This window comes from Podarcis erhardii (genome assembly GCF_964252035.2).
Source record: "Podarcis erhardii genome assembly, chromosome: 4".
NCBI classification, from domain to species: Eukaryota; Metazoa; Chordata; class Lepidosauria; order Squamata; family Lacertidae; genus Podarcis; species Podarcis erhardii.
Genome location: NC_138508.1, coordinates 85678256 through 85697897, shown reverse-complemented (window position 1 = coordinate 85697897; position 19642 = coordinate 85678256). Strand labels below are relative to the sequence as shown.

The window sequence follows — 19642 nt, the reverse complement described above, 5'->3', positions numbered from 1 at the left end:
AGCTCCACAAGGCAGAAATCATAAATACACTTACTGGAGCATAAGCTGCTGTATTGAAAACTGGGGTTACTTGTAATAAACATTCTTAGGACTGCACTGCACGTCCAGCTTCTGTACCTGAAAAAGCAATTTTGTTAGCCATATTGATACATATGTATTTTGATGTATACGCAGAGGTACCATCATTTTATTTGTACTAGCTGAGTTAGCTTTTGATCTAGAGGGCTCAGTGGTGAACCCTACTTGTGCAGCAAGGCTTCCAACTTTTTCAGGAAACAAATTCTCCAATAACCTTAAAAAGAAAAAAGTTTCTAGAGAGCACAATGGGAACATTAAGAGCTGCAGCAAAGACAGGGAGAATGATGGTGGGGGAGTTCCACAAGCTCTTCCATGTACCTAATAAACTTTTCCATTGCGGTACATCTCTTTATAATTGTTAAGGGCCACTGTAGATGCTGAATGCGTTAATCCATGGGTTGGCAAACTAAGGCCTGGGGGCCGGATCCAGCCCAATCGCCTTCTAAATCTGGCCCGCGGATGGTCTGCGAATCAGCATGTTTTTACATGAGTAGAATGTATTCTTTTATTTAAAATGCATCTCTGGGTTATTTGTGGGGCATAGGAATTTGTTCTTTTCCTCCCCCAAAATATAGTCCGGCCCCCCACAAGGTCTGAGGGACAGTGGACTGGCCCCCTGCTGAAAAAGTTTGCTGACCCCTGGTTAATCTGTTTCTGACTACTTGTGCATGTGCTAGCACTAAAAGCAACTATTATCAAGAGCAGCACCTTGGCTTGTGGAGGGGGAAGGGGAGCACCGTGTGTTGGAAGGGTTAATCCTTCTCTCATTGCTGATGCCCCAATGCAAATCCCCCCCCCCCCCAAGGGCTGATTCCTCTCCTGCCTGTTCAAGCACTGCCTTAACACTGCATGCTAAGGAACTGTTGCAAAAAGCCATAGAATTTTGTGGGATGGAGGAAATCTTTAGCACATAGTACTGTGGAAGCCAGGGACTCGAGTGGCACTGTGGGTTAAACCACAGAGCCTAGGGCTTGCTGATCAGAAGGTCAGCGGTTTGAATCCCCGTGATGGTGTGAGCTCCCGTTGCTTGGTCCCTGCTCCTGCCAACCTAGCAGTTCAAAAGTATGTCAAAGTGCAAGTAGATAAATAGGTAGCGCTCCGGCGGGAAGGTAAACGGCGTTTCCGTGCTCTGCTCTGGTTCCCCAGAAGCGGCTTAGTCATGCTGGCCACATGACCTGGAAGCTGTACGCCGGCTCCCCCGGCTAATAAAGCGAGATGAGCACCGCAACCCCAGAGTCAGCCACGACTGGACCTAATAGTCAGGGGTCCATTTACCTTAACCTTAACCTTTCCCTTAACCTTTACTGTTGCAGCCTTGAGAGTTAAGTATAAGTTGTATTGAAATTTTAAAAGGATGTCAACCTGAATATAATTACAAAATCAAATGCATCTTCCATAAGCTTATTTCATATAGGTCCAAGCGATATGGGCTGTATGTTTGTATTTGACAACTGGCACATTGATTCAAGCACGACATTTTTGCAGCGAACATGGATTTACATTGTTGGCACTGAATGTTGTTTTTCCTCCACTTATTTTTCATAATGATTTTCAAGAGGCTGAATGCAACAGATCTTAATTCTCTTGTCTTTTTCCCTTTAGTACTATTTGAATAAAATGGAATACCTATTAAATGCCAACATGTACAGTGCATTTCTAAGATAGTCTTTCAAAGCAGCAAAGCTCAATTATCATTATGCAATTTAAATCTCTCATAAAAATGAATTTAATGCTTTTGCAACTAATAACTATGCAAATAAAGTTCTTTCCATTCCACTTAACACAATTAAAATTCTCAGCAAGTTAAATATATTGAATTGTTTATCTATGGAGAGACATGTAGGACACCAATTAAGTTTACATGGATAAATGCAGATTTGTGTTTTGTGAATGTCAAGTTGACAGAAGCTTAATATTGTAAAAAGGGCTAATCAACACAGAATATGTTTAGTGTCAGTAAATATTTACACTGAAGAATGTTTCCCATGAATGATGAGGTACAACAGTCAGCTTATTCTGAATTTTACTAATTAAATTCTATGACTTGTAGATCACCACATTCATACCATTTATGTATAATTTTTTACAATGTGTATGATTCCATGATAAATATAAAGACTCCGGTGATAAAGGACATATGGGCAAATCTCTTCATTCCTCCCCCTCTTTCCCCCATTATTTAAAGTTGTTAATAAATTGTTGCTTCAGTTCTGTTTTGGAGATAGGAGATAAAATGTTTTGGTAGTTTGTACTGGCAGTTCGGGCCAACAGCCTTCATTGTTACACGGTCTGGTGCAGGATCGGCCAGTATGTGGCCCTTGAGGCCTTTTTTGGGCAGCCCTCTGCAACATTTGATGCCCCCCCCAATAACCCTTGTGCTGCCTTCCTCAAGCTGGGTGAGGTGCTGGGCCTTGGGAAGAAGGTGTGAGGGCTCTGACAGGGTCCTTAAATCCTCCCACCTCCGTCCCAAAGCCTAGTTAGTGTTTTTCCAGCTTTGAGAAGGAGGTGCCAGAGCCTCAGGCATCCTTCCCCAAGCCCAGTGCCTTGCTTAGCTGGTTTTGGGAAGGCAGTGTGACAAAACAGGGTGCTGCCTGCGGGTTCAGTGTTGAAGTATTCTTGCAGCCCACTTGGTATGAAAAGTTGGGGTGCTCTGGTCTAGTGCATTAGAAGTGATTGGGACTAGGGAAGTAGGGACGCCCTACTCAAATCTTGTATTAGTGGTTACCAGCCATGGCCACAGAACAGCCAGCAGGAAAATGCGTATTAAATTTTTGAAAGATGGTATCTACCTGATCCCCTCACCAACACTCCTTCTCCAACTAATCTATTCTCTTGGGAATTGGTCGGATTGAGTGTGGGTTTTTTTGCTATTTTGTTAGGGTTGTTTTATAGGTTATTGTGTGCCTCTTGTTGTGATGCATTGTTCTTTTGTACTGAATTTGTGCCATGCTTCATGATTTTAAAACTTGTAAGTGCTTGGAGACTGTCAAATGACTAATAAATTGAATAAATGAGAGAGAGAGAGAGAGAGAGAGAGAGAGAGAGAGTCCGACCTTATTATACTGTGTGGAATAAAAAAAGGAAGGGAATGTTTACCATGCAAATCCAAGCTTTTGTGTCCATCGTCCCCGTTACCCAGGCAAATCTTACCACTTCTTGGGACACAGAACAAATCTGCAACATCATTCTTATTTTCTGTCCGTCCGTCCCCCGTTTTTTGGCATTGTGAATGAACAGTACAGAAGTTACAGATTTCATTATGTTTCTAGTTTTTGTGGCTTTGGTCTCGGCTGCTTGGATTACCAAATGTGGTACAGAAGGAAATATCATTGCACGATGGATGTAATATATAGTTCAATGCGCATGGAGACTGGCCTCTGTTTGATCCTGTGAGAATGTGGGGTTAATGTCTGGCTGGTGTTTTGGAAGCAGCAGGTAGCCAAGAGTAAACTCCTATAGGGGTCCAGATTTCTGTAGCCTCATAGTTATTCACACAGATGGGGGATACCTTGTGAACTTTCACTGAGGTCAAGCTAAACTGCAAATCATACTTTGAAATTTCTGAAGTCTTAGGAACGTTGTGATTGAGGCTAGAGCACCACGGCTTTCAAGTCGTTTGGTGGAGTAGGTTTGCTTAAGCCTCCCAAATTTGGTGTTAGAAATAGCTGAAGATAGATTTATGAGCTCTTACGGAAAGGGAAAATTGCATGTTAAAGTGCTTATTTACATATTTATGATACTAGGTCCTATGGATTGCAGGCGCTTCCGATTTCTCTCCACATAGTTTGGCATTAATAAAAATAATATTTGATTTTAGTTCTTGGGGCAATCAATAGAAAAAAGAGATCCCTGTCATTAGTCATCAGCTATCATATCACCAGGGATCTTGCAGCAGTTTGGTCAAGAAATAAAAAAGTGGATTGTGTTTTTTAGCATTTACTCAAGTCTGGGAACGTGTGGCATTATGTGCATAACTGCTGAATTTGCACTCAGGAAACAAATATGTATTGCAGTATTTTCATCTGTGGCTTTTTGTATTTACAAGTTGAATATCTATATATTACTTCCTTAATCTTACATGTTTGTCTGGGAATTTTTGTTACCCTGAATGTGGATTATGTTTGATTCAATGGTATTAAAAGTTATCTTGACTGCAGAGTCCAGTTACAAATATTTTACTGCAGTTGACATGGGAATGTGAGTTTCAAAGTTAACAGGTGGTTCATAGACTGACTTAGCTGAATCATATCCCCAGCATCTTACAATATAACAAGTTTTGAAGTGTTCATTGTTTAAGAATTGGTTCTTAAGCTATATCAGTAAGATATATAGGCTGTGTCTCAGTGTTTTAGGAGGAAGAACAGCATAAAATAACAATAACAATAATATCACAATATAGGAGAAAATGGCTTAGAAATGTTTCAGCCCACAGTGAACACAGAAAGACTGTTCATAGTCCTCAAGTAGAGGAACAGTAAGCCTAAATATCCTTTTCTGTTCTGACCTGACCTGTAGAATTCTGTCTAGTGATATTGTTTGCTGTTGCAGAAAAAGCATAGGCAGATTTAACTTGGCTATGTGCACCACTTGAATATTTTTTGTGTGCAACTGTAAGTTCCAAGCTAAATGACAGTACAATACTGTAAAATAACATTTATCCATACATTTTGCATCTGGATCTTTCATTACTGTTAGGGTGCTCTGAGTTGGCCACCTATTCCAAACACCAGCACTCTAAATATCTCTGCAGAGCATGCCCATTCTATTCCAGATACCCTTTGTTATTTCAGCATTCATTAATAATCTAAGATGTCTAAATATTACTGTGCTTCCAGGTGTGGCCCACAATATTGCATTACTACGGGAAGTGATCATCCATCCACGCTTTGTCCAGGGAGACATCAACACAAAATTTCTTCCAGACGTGTATCCTGATGGCTTTAAAGGTTGGTCCTTAATGGAAATGTTAAGCATTTGGCTGGGAGCAAGGATGGCTGGGGGTGGGGTCATGTGTGAAAATTTCCTCTGAAATTGTTTTCTAATTATTCTTTCAACTTGGCTTTTTGGTCTCCCTAATTTTACTTTTAAAAATAATAGTGTATTTGAAAATTAAAGCAATAGTTTCCTTCAACTTCCAGGGAGACTAAAATTCAAGTTGGGTTTTTGGAACCCAGTCGATGTTGCTTTGAAGTGAAACTTTTTTTTCCATAGCAAGATCTGTTGATTTAAGAGAGTTCCGAAGCCCATCCTCAGCTAGTAAAGTCTGGCATGCTGTTAATAAATGCTGGCATTCTGTGAAAGCATTGGCTACATTGTGTTCCAGGAATCTATTTCTCATTGGAAGTCTGCATGATGGCAAGTTGGGAACTTACTCAGTCCCAAGGATTTACCAAGAGCTGGAAGAGCACTCCTAATTTATTTCATTTACACTAATAAAACATTTAATTAGTATAATATTGATCGAAAGTGGACTCGGGACATGGCTTTTGGAGAGACTTTGACTAAGAGTTAGAAGAATAAAGACAAGTAAGAAAAGGTCTTCTGAAAGAGAGAATTTACCCTGGCTGGGTTCCAAAAGATGTTAAATCTTGTAAGCAAGGAGAGATTTTATAAGATTCCCATATATGCTTCACTTTTGTTACTGTAGTGATAACTAAATAGTAAAAGTGAATATTTGTTTCACAGTTCAGCTGTTGAGGTGGAGAATATATTTTCCTCTTCTTAAATAGTGATTAACTGTTAGGGTGACCATGTAGCCTACTTTATAGTCCTCTATTTGAAGGGATGTCAGAAAGAGAGCAGTCCTCTATTGAAGTCTTCCTCTGTTTGAGGGGCTGTTTAGTCTGGTTTAACAATAATGAACCATAAGAAGGGAGAGTAGAGGTCTTGAAGTGGCCCATAAACAGCACCTGTACAGCAGACAGGTCACAGTCTTCCCCAATATGGTGGGATGTATTGTAATTCTATTTACTGTAAATGATAGCAATTATTTCTACATTTTCCTCTAAACGCGTTTGCAGGTCCCCCCCCCCATTTGTATACTGTGTTTTGGTGATGCATTTTCTATATTTTGGCAATGTGTGAGTGCTGCACAGCTTGGGCTGTGTAACCGAAGCTTTATACCAAGTTATGTGTTGTGAAGGAATGCATCTGTTCAACCATTTTGTTCTTAGCTTTTAAATGGCTGCTTTATGTTTAAAGGCTGTTTTTGCCATGGTGTTTAAGAGGTCACAGGAAGTTCAGAAGGGCAGCTCAGGGAAATGAAACTTAAAAGAGGGTGAGGGAGAAAATTATGGGAACTAGAAACTTAAAACAAACTACCAATATTCTGATTGACTAACAACTGTGGACAAGGGAGCAGTCGTGTATCTAAGTAAAGTGGGCAAGAGCAATGTTAGTGTTGGCAAGTTGGGAAACTCAAGAGAGAGGGAAAAGCTAGAAATCCGAAGAAGTCAGGACTGAGAAGACTCAGATAAGAAGGACGAAAGCCAAAAACAAGAAGATTGGATGCTGCATTGCTAACGTGTTGAGGTTTTATTACAATAAAGCGGTATATAAATTTTGTTAAATAAATAAAATTAAAAATTAAAAATGAGTTATAATGAGCTGAAATTGTGATCATAGCTAATGTAGGGAAAGCCTAGACCAGGGCTACGTACATACCATACATTTAAAGCAAAGAATCCTCGGAGTTGTAATTTAGCCCTTCCAGACCTGCAGTTCCCAATTTCTTCTGGAAAAATCACAACAAGGGTTAAATTGCTGGTTTTCAAAACCCTTAGTAAAATCTCAATTTGTTACTGCTTCAACCTATATCTGATGCCTTCCTCTTTTCTCCCATTCCCAGCTTCTTTACCATACTACCCACAGTACAGTGAGTTAACTGGTTCAGTAAGTAATGGGGCTGTGCATGGATTGCCGTTCCACCCTGTGGTCCCAAATTGTTACCCCCAGATTAGGCTGATCTGGGCCTCCTTTGTCCCCATGACACAGATGCTCCCCCAAAGTAATTTAGGGTGTGTGTGTGTTAAGGGTTTTTAAAACTCTGTTTTAACATAGGGTTGGGAGGGGGTGGGCGCAGCATCAGAACTTCCTGTTTATCAGGAGGGTCTGATCCTGTGTGGTGCTTTTTCTTTACAAGTGGTTTCTTCTTTGCAGTTTCTCTGCCTTCTTCCTTCTCGTACCTAACAGTTCATCCCTTGACAACCCTGGATGACTCTGGGCTGCTCAACCTGAGCTGTTATAATCTGGATCTGTCTCGTAGAATCATAGAATTATAGAGTAGGAAGGGATCCTCATGGCCATCTAGCCCTAACCCCCAACAATACAGGAATCTCAACTAAAGCATCCATGACAGATGGCCACCTCAACCCGAATAAGGCCCAGATCCAGTGAAAGCACACTGGATGAAGAGGAAATGGGAGCATGTGCACAGCCAAAGTTTCAGAGGTTATAGGGCTATTTAGTTGAGACAGCCAGAAAATAAATACCATATTTTTTGCTCTATAAGACCCACTTTTTCCCTCCTAAAAAGTAAGGGGAAATGTGTGTGTGTCTTATGGAGCGAATGCAGGCTGCGCAGCTATCCCAGCAGCCAGAACAGCAAGAGGGATTGCTGCTTTCACTGCGCAGCGATCCTTCTTGCTGTTCTGGCTTTTGAGATTCAGAATATTTCTTTCCTTGTTTTCCTCCTCCAAAAACTGGGCACATCTTGTGGTCTGGTGCGTCTTATAGAGCGAAAAATACGGTACTTCCACTTGTTAGGCAAAAGTGAGTACTACAGATGGGGCTATGTTAGCTGGTTTCCTCAACTATCCCTCTCATGGTGAAGGCTACAGCCTATGGCATCATAAATAGCAGATCATAACATTTTGTAGAACAACAAATTATGATGATCTTCTCTTAACTTCCTAAATATATCGTTTCTATTTTCTCCCATGAGATAGGGTCCTATTCTTAACCCAATAATGTTCCCCTCATGAATTTGTAGAGTACTAATTACCAGTTTACTCATTCTGCTCTTTGTATCAACACATTTGGTAGCAATTAGTTTAGTAAATTGAAGGTATTGGGTGACCCAATTTTGTAGTACTTTTAATGAAATGGAAGAAGCTTCCAAAATTATGACTTAGAAGCCACTAATTTTGAATCACGGGTGTTGTTTTTTAGGTTATTGGGTTTATAGTTTTGAAGTCTACATTATGTATGGCTGCATAACATCTTTCGGAAAACCTTCCATTGCACTATAGCATAAGCCCAAAAGGTGTATAAACTTTAAAGAGAGTTCCTCTCTCAAAACTGATTTATATAATATTTACTAAGTACTGAATAACACCTAGGTGCTGTTGAGTACATTGCATTAATTAAAGATAAAGGTCCTACCTGTATATGTACATTTTATCACTGTATTTGTCTTCAGGCAAAAATATACATATAACTGGTGTAAACTGGTGGTGAAAGAATGTCGTGATTTCTGTGATTACTACAGTAATATTTAGTGCCATTAGACTTGTGGAAATCACTATAAAAGTATGTGTAATTCTACTCCTCATGGTATTTTCTGCATGTGATTCAGTATAAAGTGAGGTCAAGTAGAGAAAAGCCACCTGATAATGGACCCATGAAATTGGAGTGGAAAACCTTCAAATATTAGCAAATACTGCCCAATGAAATAGGAAAATAGGGAGGACGGAGGTGGGGGGGCGAGTAGCAGGGTACTGCATCCTCCCAGTTCTGGGTGTGTGAAATCCTGTACCCATTTGTATAAATGGAGCTGTCAGTTTCAGGAATACATTTCTACTGTGCCTTGTTTCTCATTGAGATCAACCATTCCTTTTATGTTCAAAAATATGGTGTCTTATTATGATGCTTTTACTAATAGGCTTGTATAACGCAAAGTACCCATGTGTTAGAAAAAGCCCCCAAGATTTTTTAAAATTCAAGGATCAATAAAATAAACATATTTTTTTTTACAACTTCTTTTAATTCTATGAAATATCTTGACAGCTTTCCTATTAACCTCAGCTGGCAACTTTTAATTAAATTTTTACTTGGAGTGGAGTACTTGACACATGTTCAGGCTAATTTTCAAGTGTATATGTTCCTCATGTGTCAGCTTTCATCAACACAAAGCAGCTTTTTAAGAAAGGCATTATTTCTTTTGCTTTGCATGCTGCAGTGACGGATTTTCGATAGGCTTCTATATAATAAAGTACTGCAAATTCAGTAACTAGTAAGATCCCAAACTTTAAATAGGTGAAGGTTAGAATGTTTCTACTTTACTCCTCTCCATTCAAACAAAATATGATTGCAACCTTTTGGTTTGGAAGAGGATCCAAAAAGATAATAGTATATTATGAAACAAGTGTTCTATTAGCTATTAATGAAACCCCCTCCCCACAGTTTACACAGAGGGTATTTCATGCAGGGTCTTCCATGTACACATCTGTATCTTCAAAGCCCAGGACATTTTGCGGCGAGCAGCTGCCATAGCTCTAAAGGGGAGCTCTTGGTGAGCATTTTTCTCAAGCAGGGATGCTCAGGTGGCAGAATCATGCTCACCAGATTCCTTTACTCCCTCCTATAGTCCTCTTTCATGTATCTTCTAGGCAGGAGAAGAGGCCAAGATCTCACAGGCAGCAAACAAATTTTTCTTACCAGTGGGTTTCACACTTTCTTCTCCATGGACCACTTGAAAATAGCTGAGAGTCCTGTTGGGCCACTTTATGACTTTTCTACCTGTTGTAGGAATTGTAATGGGTTAAGCTAGATGTTGGGACGCGGGTGGCACTGTGGGTTAAACCACAGAGCCTAGGACTTGCCGATCAGAAAGTTGGCGGTTCGAATCCCCGTGACGGGGTGAGCTCCCGTTGCTCAGTCCCTGCTCCGGCCAACCTAGCAGTTCAAAAGCACGTCAAAGTGCAAGTAGAGAAATAGGTACCGCTCCGGCGGGAAGGTAAACGGCGTTTCCGGGTGCTGCTCTGGTTCGCCAGATGAGATGAAAAACGAGATGAGCGCCGCAACCCCAGAGTCGGCCACGACTAGACCTAATGGTCAGGGGTCCCTTTACCTTTACCTTTAAGCTATATGTTGTATGGATTTTAATGCCATTTTCATTGCTTCTTTTATTTCTTGTACCATGCTTTAGTATGTTACAGCACCCAGAGTAAGTTTGCTCAAGGGCGGATGCCCTGGGTAACCATGGCAAAAGCAACACAAGAGCAATTTGGATGCTGCTTACGACCTGGCTCATACTTCTCTCTGAATAACACCCAGAAGCTCCGTAACAGCACAGATGCCTCTTTACATTTCCGACAATCCTGTGATTAGGCCCTGAGACATGTGGCTTCCTACTAGGAACTGTCTTTGCTTTATCAAGTCTTTGCTTTATCAAGTAAAGAACTGAAACCTTTGCTGCTTCAAGAGGTTTAGATACCCACCCAAATTTATTATCAGCTGCAGAAATGAGTCGCAGTATGCTTTGCAATGCTGTAGTTGCAATCCAGTTCTTCCATTGTAGGAATGTGCTTGACATTTATTGTTGGTATTGGTTCATTAAAGGTAAAGGTAAAGGATTGGTTCATTAGTAAAGTGCTGGAATTTGGTGCTGAAGATGCTTTGTTGCAGAGTCCTTCTGAATTTGGATCAAATGTAGATGGTGTTTCTGCTGGGAATGTCCACTGGGCTAATGGGGGAAATTTCTAAGTGGGGCGTGAGAGTAAGGTAAGCTGGAGACCCAGATATCTAAAAGACTGCCTACTCCTAATCAAACCTGCTTGACAGATGAAGACCTACTTAGATGCACATCTTAAGTTCTCCTGCCTTCTGAGGTGAGGTGGGTAATCACCATGGACATAGACCTCTTAGTGGTAGAACCCAACATTTGGAATTCTCTCCTCAGGGAGGAATGCCAAGTGTCAGGCAAATCTCTCTCTCTTTTTTTAGGCTTCTAAAACATTTAAATCTGATTGCTACTGGTTTTTACACCTTTTTTTCTTTGTCGTAATTTATGTTTTATCCATTTTTTAAGCTGCCCTGAGAATTCTTGCTGAACTGAAGGGCAGGGTATGAAATCTTGTAAAAATGGTTCTGATGCATATTACAGTTTTGAAAATTGATTTTGAAATCTTAGGACACACGTTGAAGGACTCTGAAAAAAGGGAGCTACTCGTAACAGCGGCATCTTTGTATGTGCTTGAACGACTTAGATCACAGAGATTTCTGGGAACTCCAAGGTAAGTTTGTTTGTAGAAAGCCATGTATACTGACTCACTTTATTAATGGTTCAGGTAGGTAGCTGTGTTGGTCTGACGCAGTCGAAATAAATAAAAAAATAATTGTCCAGTAGCGCCTTAGAGACCAACTAAGTTTGTTCTGGGTATAAGCTTTTGTGTGCATGCACACTTCTTCAGATTTACATTTATTAATGGTGCTTTTGCATAGACAGAGGAATTGATCAGAAATTGCAATATTTCATGACCCCCCCGAATTCTACTGATGCAATAAGACTTTTTTCTTTCCTTTTTAAAAATAAAAAGTGTACCTAACCCTGTACCACCAAAGCAAAATAAAAAAGTTTTTTTCTTCCAGTAGCACCTTAAAGACCAACTAAGTTAGTTCTTGGTATGAGCTTTCGTGTGCATGCACACTTCTTCAGATACACTGAAACAGAAGTCACCAGACCCTTCTATATAGTGAGAAGGTGGGGAGGGGTATTACTCAGAAGGGTGGTGGGAATGGGTGATTGGCAGATAGCTGTGATGAGCCTGTTGACGACTCTTAACGACTGCAATAGGTCTTACAGGAAAAAGCAAGGGTTGAGAAGGTGAAAAATGGCTTTGTCATGTATAATGAGATAGGAATCCAATGTCTTTGTTCAGACCAGGTCTCTCCATGGTTTTAAGTTTGGTAATAAGTTGCAATTCAGCAGCTTCTCTTTCCAGTCTATTTCTGAAATTCCTTTGTAATAGAACAGCTACTTTGAGATCTTGTATAGAATGTCCTGGGAGATTGAAGTGTTCTCCTACTGGTTTCTCTGTCTTGTGATTCCTGATGTCAGATTTATGTCCGTTGGCGTAAGGTTTGGCCTGTTTGTCCAATATAGAGAGCTGAAGGACACTGTTGGCATTTGATGGCATACACAATGTTAGACGATGAGCAATTAAATAGTCCCGAGATGGTATGTGTGATGTTGTTGGGGCCAGTAATGGTGTTGTCCGGGTGTATGTGGCAGCAAAGTTGGCATCTGGGTTTATTGCAGGCTCTGGTGCCAGTGTCCGTGTTAAGTCTGGGTGTAGTATTATTGTGGGTTAGGAATTGTTTAAGATTGGGTGGCTGTCTGTAGGCAATGAAAGGTCTTCCTCCCAGAGCTTGAGAAAGAGAACTGTCATTGTCCAGGAGAGGTTGTAGATCTCTGATGATGCGTTGTACTGTTTTAACTTGGGAGCTGTATGTGATGACTAGAGGTGTTCTGTTATTTTCTTTTTTGGGTCTGTCTTGCAGCAAGTTCTCTCTGGGTATCAGTCTGGCTCTGTTATCTGTTGTCTAACGTCATCTGCTGGGTATTTTAGTTCTAAAAAGGTTTGCTGTAGATCTCTTAGGTGAGAGTCTCTGTCTGTAGAATTGGAACAGATGCGGCTGTAACGTAGTGCCTGGCTATATACAATGGACTGTTTGGTATGTTTGGGATGGTAGCTAGAGGCATGTAGATATGTTTGTCGGTCAGTTGGTTTACGGTATAAGGTGGTGTCTATGCGCCCATCCTGTATTTTTATAGTAGTGTCCAAAAAATGTATTTCTTGCATAGATTGATTCATTGTTAGGTTGATACCAAATTAGTTACCAAATTATTTTAAATGGGTGACCATTTCCTGCTTGAAATGATTTTGGCGTTAAAGGTAGCATAGACGTAGACCAGGATACAAAAGATCATGCAACTAGTTCCACTTGTCCAACAAGCTTGTGCTTCCCAGACAGCAGTCATCTCTGACAATCTGCTGCTGAAATGCAAAATTTCAGGGACGTTTGTGATGATGAAATGTGAGCCTGCTTTTCAAAGAAAAAAGTTTTGAGATTTTACTAGATGTGTGCAAAACCTTGAAGGTGTGTAAATTAACTTTCAACCCTAATCATAGTGACATGGTGAGTTGTGCTTGTGAAAAGATCCCTTTGGTTAGTGGGAAATGAAAAATTCACCTGAAAATTCCCTTTATTCATGGAAAAAACGGTTAGTGACCATGCCATAGGTCATACTGACATATAATGCTAAGCCATAGTTTATGGAGAAGTCTGAATGAATGTGAGTAAAGTGTTGGGCTCACACGCCTCCCCTCCTGTCTCCTTATCTAGCATGGCAGAGCTTAGTTTCATTTTTGTAGAAACCTGGCCTGGTTTTACATTTGAACCAAAGACCCTGGTTTAAAACCAAATCTGATTCCATTAACCGTCGGTCATGAAGCTGGCTTGTTAAACAAAGCAGCTTTGTTTTTGTTTTTAAAATAACAGCATCCCTAATTCAAACACAGCACTTGTGATTTAACAGAATAGCTTATTAAGGGGGGGGAGCCTCACCCAAATTCCAAAATACAAGTATTGCTATATAATAAATGCACAGTGTTTTGTAATGCAAACTCTCTAGGCATATAGGAAAATATAGCCTCCCTTATCTTATTTCAGTTATTATTTCCTGTGTGAAGAAAGCATGACCTCTCTAGCTATAGGAGTATTAGCCACCTCTGTTGGACATCATGAAAGGGTTTGCTTAAGTCGATATTGTGTCAGATACGCTTACCTTCTTCACCTTGCTCTCTTAGTTGTGCTTCACAACTTTTGTCTTGAGTCAAGTGCGATAAGTATTGGAGAACTGGCAGTTCTTGTTTGTGTCCAGGCCAAATATCAAGCTTTTCCAATATAGTGAATTTTGAACGATTTGTTTACTTTTTTTTGAGCAAGCTATGCTCTCAGTTTGCTTTGTTGATAATAGCTATAACATTTCCTAATGAAAGCAGACTAGCAGACAAAACCTTAGGATTGCTAGGCCTATCATTTGGACTCATCTGTCAGGAAGAAAATCCACTTACATTCAAGTTGTTTGTGTTGCATGCACAACAGGGGGGAAAAATCCGGTGATGGAGATCTCTGACCCCCTTTTTTGTGATTATATTCCATTGTCTGCCTCCTCTTATGTCAGAAAATCTTGTTGATAATGAACCTAAACCTATCTCTCTGCAATTTAAACCCATTTACCTTTCGGTCTGTCCTCAGTGATTATGACAACTAATAACGTTTTCCTGTTTTTTTACTAAAAGGGTTCTTAATAAATACTGACTGCAGTAAAAAATAAATTGCAGATAAATGGCTGCAACTTTTTGCAGAAAAAGAAAAGAAAAACCTGTGACAGTATACTTCATCAACCCTTAACATGTGCTTGTACCATGTTACATATCTGATTCTGCATTGGAGAAGGTGTCTGTTTGTCTAACCAATGGAGGACTAAAGGGCATAGTTAGCATTAGTTACTGTAAGTCTGCTTTGCACAGAAATCTCTATACGTCAGAGGAGTTGGCTTCAGAAAACCAGTTGCTGGAAAGTGCACTCGGGTCCTGCTAGTGGGCTTCTCCTAAGCATCTAATTAGCCATTGTGAGAACAGGATGCTGTACTTCATGGACCACATTCTGATCAGGCAGGGTCTTCTTCTGTCCTTATTAATGATTTGTAATGTGTATTGCTTTTATAACCATTTGTGTGTGTGTAAACCTTGGGGAACTGTAACAATAACCCAATTGCAGAATTTGTCTTGGCCAGTGAAGCTGATTTATCAACAAAAACAATACACAATTGATTTTCTCAGAAAAATAAATGGAGTTAAAAACAACAGCAGGTTTTATAATTGCTGCTGACTTTTGCTCTACCTGATCGTTATTGGCTTGTGGGGCATTGTGCACTGTGATTTGGGTGACTCATTTGAATGGGTGGTAGCCATAGGGGCGATTGTCCCTTTCTTGTTTTTAACTACTTCTCTGCTACCTCACATTCTTTTACTACCTCCACCCCTTGGCCACATCAGTGGTGGAGCTGGGAAGTGTCAGCGGAGGACCATGCTGGATGTGCAGTTGATTGGGGTGAGGACAGTATGTAAAAGTGGCTCTGTTGCAATTATAGCAAGAGAAGTGTGTATTTTTGCTTCCTATTAATTCAGTTCAGAACTTTTTAAAAATATATATATTTTTATTTGATCAGTTTTAAAGCTAGCTTTTCAAGCATTCTTTTTCTTAGGAAAAATCGCAGCAGATTTCTGTTTAATAAGTAATTATCTAAATGCTTGATATCACGTGGGTCAATGTGATGATAGGCTTCTTGGATAACAGGGGCACAGATTTCTTACAGGAAGTAGCTGTGAATATATTTTGCACTGTTTTGAACCATTATACGTAGCATTTACTGTATTTTTTCAATAGGTTGGTTTATTGTCAAGTGGGTGCCACCCATTGCTTCAAGTAATTTTTACATTAGGCGATAAAACAACAATCCTGCGGTTATCATGATGTCAGATTATTATACAGTTTCCAGTGAACATAGTTTGGCTTGAGAGAATCTAGCTTGTTTAGCGTAGCCAAGATCTCTCAAACTAAAAGTGATGTTCAACTAATGGGAGTCTTTATTTTCATTAGCAGTTTGGACGGGGGAATAGGAGAGCAAGTGCTCCAGGTGTGGTCCTCTCTTGGGTCTACTAATGTAATGTTTACACTTCCAAAGCCGATTGCCTACAGCACTTCCTATGTGTTGCTTGTGTTGGCTGCAAAGCTTATTTTCCTAATTTCTCTATTGGTTTTGGCCTCCCATCATTCATAGCTTGGAAAAATCCACGGTTTGCTGCATGCCTGTATTACCTGATGTAGCATGCTTGAGGAAAAATTGGCTCTGTGTTTAAAACGAGGACATTTTAAACCTTTCTCCTTTTAAAGACAAAGGAACTTGCCATTGAGAGGTCTCGTATGTGTTCTCTGCTCCCACACCCCTCTGGCATGCTTTTGTAATGTTGGATTTATTTATTTTTGAATTGTAAAATGGACCCAATAGGTGCCTCTCTTAAAGTATCTTCAGAATATATTTTTTAAAGATTGTAAATTGTATTCAGCACTTCAAACAGAGATCACTGAAATGAAAAATATTAAATGTAAATACATAATGTATTTGAAATAGCCACAGTTATATTGTTATCCCCATGAGCATTTGCATTTCTGCGCCCATAACACTTTCACAATAGTTTATCTGAATATTTTTAGATTCATCATTACCATTATGTGAACAGTTGTGATACGGTTTCAAATTAACTTTAAGTGAATGGTGATTATAATATATATTTATTGAGGCAAAGAGAATGGGAAGGGACACAAATTTTTGGAATGTAATTTTAATAGAATAAAAACAGGCTAACAGAACAAATGATGCAAAATTCAGGAAGTGTCATTTAATAATAATATATTAGGATTTATGTACAAAGACTTCACGCCATCACAGTAATTCTTTCGTAACATTCCTGTGTGGTTGGGTGGCTGTGGTGGAGACATAAGAGTATAGGCTGTTACGTTTATTGAAATATCATGCAAGCCTGTTCTTAGTCTCTATCTCTATTGGCCAACCTGCCTGCATCTCTAAGCAGTGGTGGAGCGAGCCGATCGGGCACCTGGGGCGGCGCACGTGCCCTGCACCCAGGGGTGGGGCCAGCCGCCCACGGGGTGAGGCCAGCCGGGGCAGGACGCTCTGTGGGACATCCGAGGAGTCTGCCTACCTCCTCCCACTCAGCTGCCCTACAGCTGAGGGGGAAGCAGTGGGTGGACCATTTGGGGCAGCGCGCAGCATGTGCGCACTCAAGCCACCGCGTCACTCCCAGGAGAGACATATGGCTTGGGCGCACTGCAGGCCCCCGTGGTGAGTGCCGCCCGGCATTTTGTCACCCCCCTCAGTGGCGATACCCAGGGCGACCCACACCCACCGCACCCCCTTTCCTCTGCCCCTGTCTCTAAGGATATGGTTGCAAGCAGCTATCATTTCTGATCTGCTCATTCCACCCAAGACACCAAATGTGCATTGGCCAGTACAAACCTAGAGTTGTTCTGCCCTTAACCCTTTGAACTGTTCCTAAACAAGGATATGCCATTTTATTTCTCAACCAGATCAAATATTAGAAGCTAGAAGGGGTAGGACTGTCCAAAGGAACCAGATATTTCTCAGGAAGGTCAAAAGTGTGACTCACCTATGGTATTCTGTTTGGTTTATGGATGAAGTGAGATGTTAGTCAAAGATTTCCCACTTACACTTTTCCACTACTTTAGTTAATAAGCTTTGTGTTGCATTTGATAATTAGTGTATTCAAAGCAGAGGTCTGTAAATTTTTATTCAAGTTAGAGAAAATGCACAGGACACTAGGCTCTCAAGCTGTACCTGGTAGTTCCCCTTCTTTGCATGTTACAAAGGTACGGTTTAATCCAGGGGTGGGCAACCAGTGACTATTATGATGTTGGATTTCTGCTTCCATTATTTGGAGCCATCATGAGAAATAGTTAGGGAAGACAGGAGTTGTAGTCTAACAACATCTGAAGGAACACAATTTCCCATTCTCTAATTTAAGGGGTCCTAGGGTTTGGGCCTGGCACCTCTACAACTCTTGTCTCTGTGGCTTAAGATTTATCTTGCTGAATTTTTTGCCACTGTTAAACTGAAAACTCTATAAACACATTGCTTTGATTGTATAATTGTATAATGCAATGAATGTCTTCTATGGTGCTATCACTAACTGCGATGTTTACAATATGACAGAAAGGGATGACAGAAAGGTGAGTATTGAACTCTAGTCTTTGCCACGAGTATGGCTAAATGTTCCATTCTTCATCAGTTCCACTGATGGCTTGCATCTTATCACTCTATAAAACCATACAATAAAATGTTAATTAACTAAAACGTCAACCAAACTACAGCAAAAAAATATAATAATGAGAATACAGCAGACTGCCACTAGCTGAGCATTTACTCAGCTGTTCACATGTTCAGTGGTTGAGCATTTTTTACTGCAGAGCCTCTTGAACCTTGAAACACATCAGAGATAAGGACCAGTTATCTCATCACATGCTGTCGCCTAAGCAGGCCATTTTGTGTTGGGTTGAGAGAAATAGTTGGCTCCTCATAATCTCTAGGTGCACATATTGTTTTCAGATCTCTAGTATGTTTGCTTCATTTGGCCAGGATACTTTCCTTGCCCGAGGACTGAAGCATGGGTAAAGGATTTTTTTTTTAAAAAAACACACCTTTTGTTTGGTCTGGACAGTTGACCCCATGTGATGTCATACTGTAAAGTGTTTTTGAAGCTTTCAGTTATTATTTTTTGAAGCTTTCAAAAATGTGGCATCTGGTTTGACAGAAAGGGAAGTCTTAAGAGTCCTTTGGCTCATGGAACTAGTTCTGTGGCATTTTGGAGCCTGGTTGCTAAGGAAGTGAGTTTTGTATACGAGTTTTCATATGCATATTTGTAGGTGGGGGGTTTGCAATTCTGAAGATGAATCTTTCCTTTGATTCTGCTGCAGGAGCTGGATGGGACATTATTGTTAGAGTACTCCTCTGCTCCCTGCAAGGATTCCTAAAGCTCTTGCACACTTCATCAGTATTATTGTAGTTCTTTGGCTGCAGGATATTTGGCAGCTGTTGCACCCCACTGGCAAATCCTATTCATACTTCTTTTCTATTCACCATTGCCATTGGAGAATTGATTTCTCCCTCCTCTGCTCTAACCTTTCCCAATTCATTTTGGATTGTTCAATGTGAAACATTTTAATTTCATATCATACAGCCATTCAGCTTGCAGTCTTTTTCCTTTCCTTTATTTTTTTAACTTGTCACTAGGGTAACAGCATAGCATGCTTCCTAAGCAATCTAGTTTTTATTTCACATGCTTAATGTTGCATTAAGCGTTTGCATTTTTGTTTAACCCTCTTAAATACTTTAAACGGTGGGTATGTTTTGCAAACTAATGTAATTTCAGTACCACGACTTTTCAAAAATGTTACCTTTTAAAATGTCAGAAGGTGAAGAGATTCATCAGCAAAACCAGAAATCATCGACATGAATAATATTCTTCCTGTAAAATAAACAACAATTTCTAGATAGTGTATTTTACATTTCGTGTTTAAAATTAACAGTGCAATCCTATACATGTCTGCTCATACGCAAGCACCACTAGTGGACTTACTCACAAGTAAATGTGTATAGAAATGTAGCCTAAATTTGTTTAGATGAGCCACATAGCCATCAGTGCAGACTACTGTTGAGTATGTAGCTTGGAAATCTGAAACAAAAAATATTATACATCAGCTCATTAGTGGATACCTTATATGTAAAAATGTCATCCGTTCACATTTATTATATTTGTAAAAATAAGTTTTATAATTCACAGATGTTCAACTTCTTCCTTCCACTTTACCACAATCACCCCTAGTTTCCCTTAAAAATACATATTTCAAAATGGTCTTTTTGTGTAAAAATGTTAAAGTTACTGCTTTATGTCTTGCAGGC

The 19642-nt window shown here is 40.1% G+C and overlaps 1 protein-coding gene across 2 annotated transcripts in view; it reads left to right on the top strand.

The window, feature by feature from the left end:
* Positions 1-19642, top strand: part of PCCA (propionyl-CoA carboxylase subunit alpha) — a 240178-nt gene that overhangs the window by 122699 nt on the left and 97837 nt on the right. For both annotated transcript variants that reach the window (XM_081858120.1, XM_081858119.1), the window contains exons 17-18: positions 4914-5024; positions 11210-11312. In XM_081858120.1, coding sequence (XP_081714246.1) covers positions 4914-5024; positions 11210-11312 — 214 coding nt within the window. The remainder of the gene's footprint in view (positions 1-4913; positions 5025-11209; positions 11313-19642) is intronic.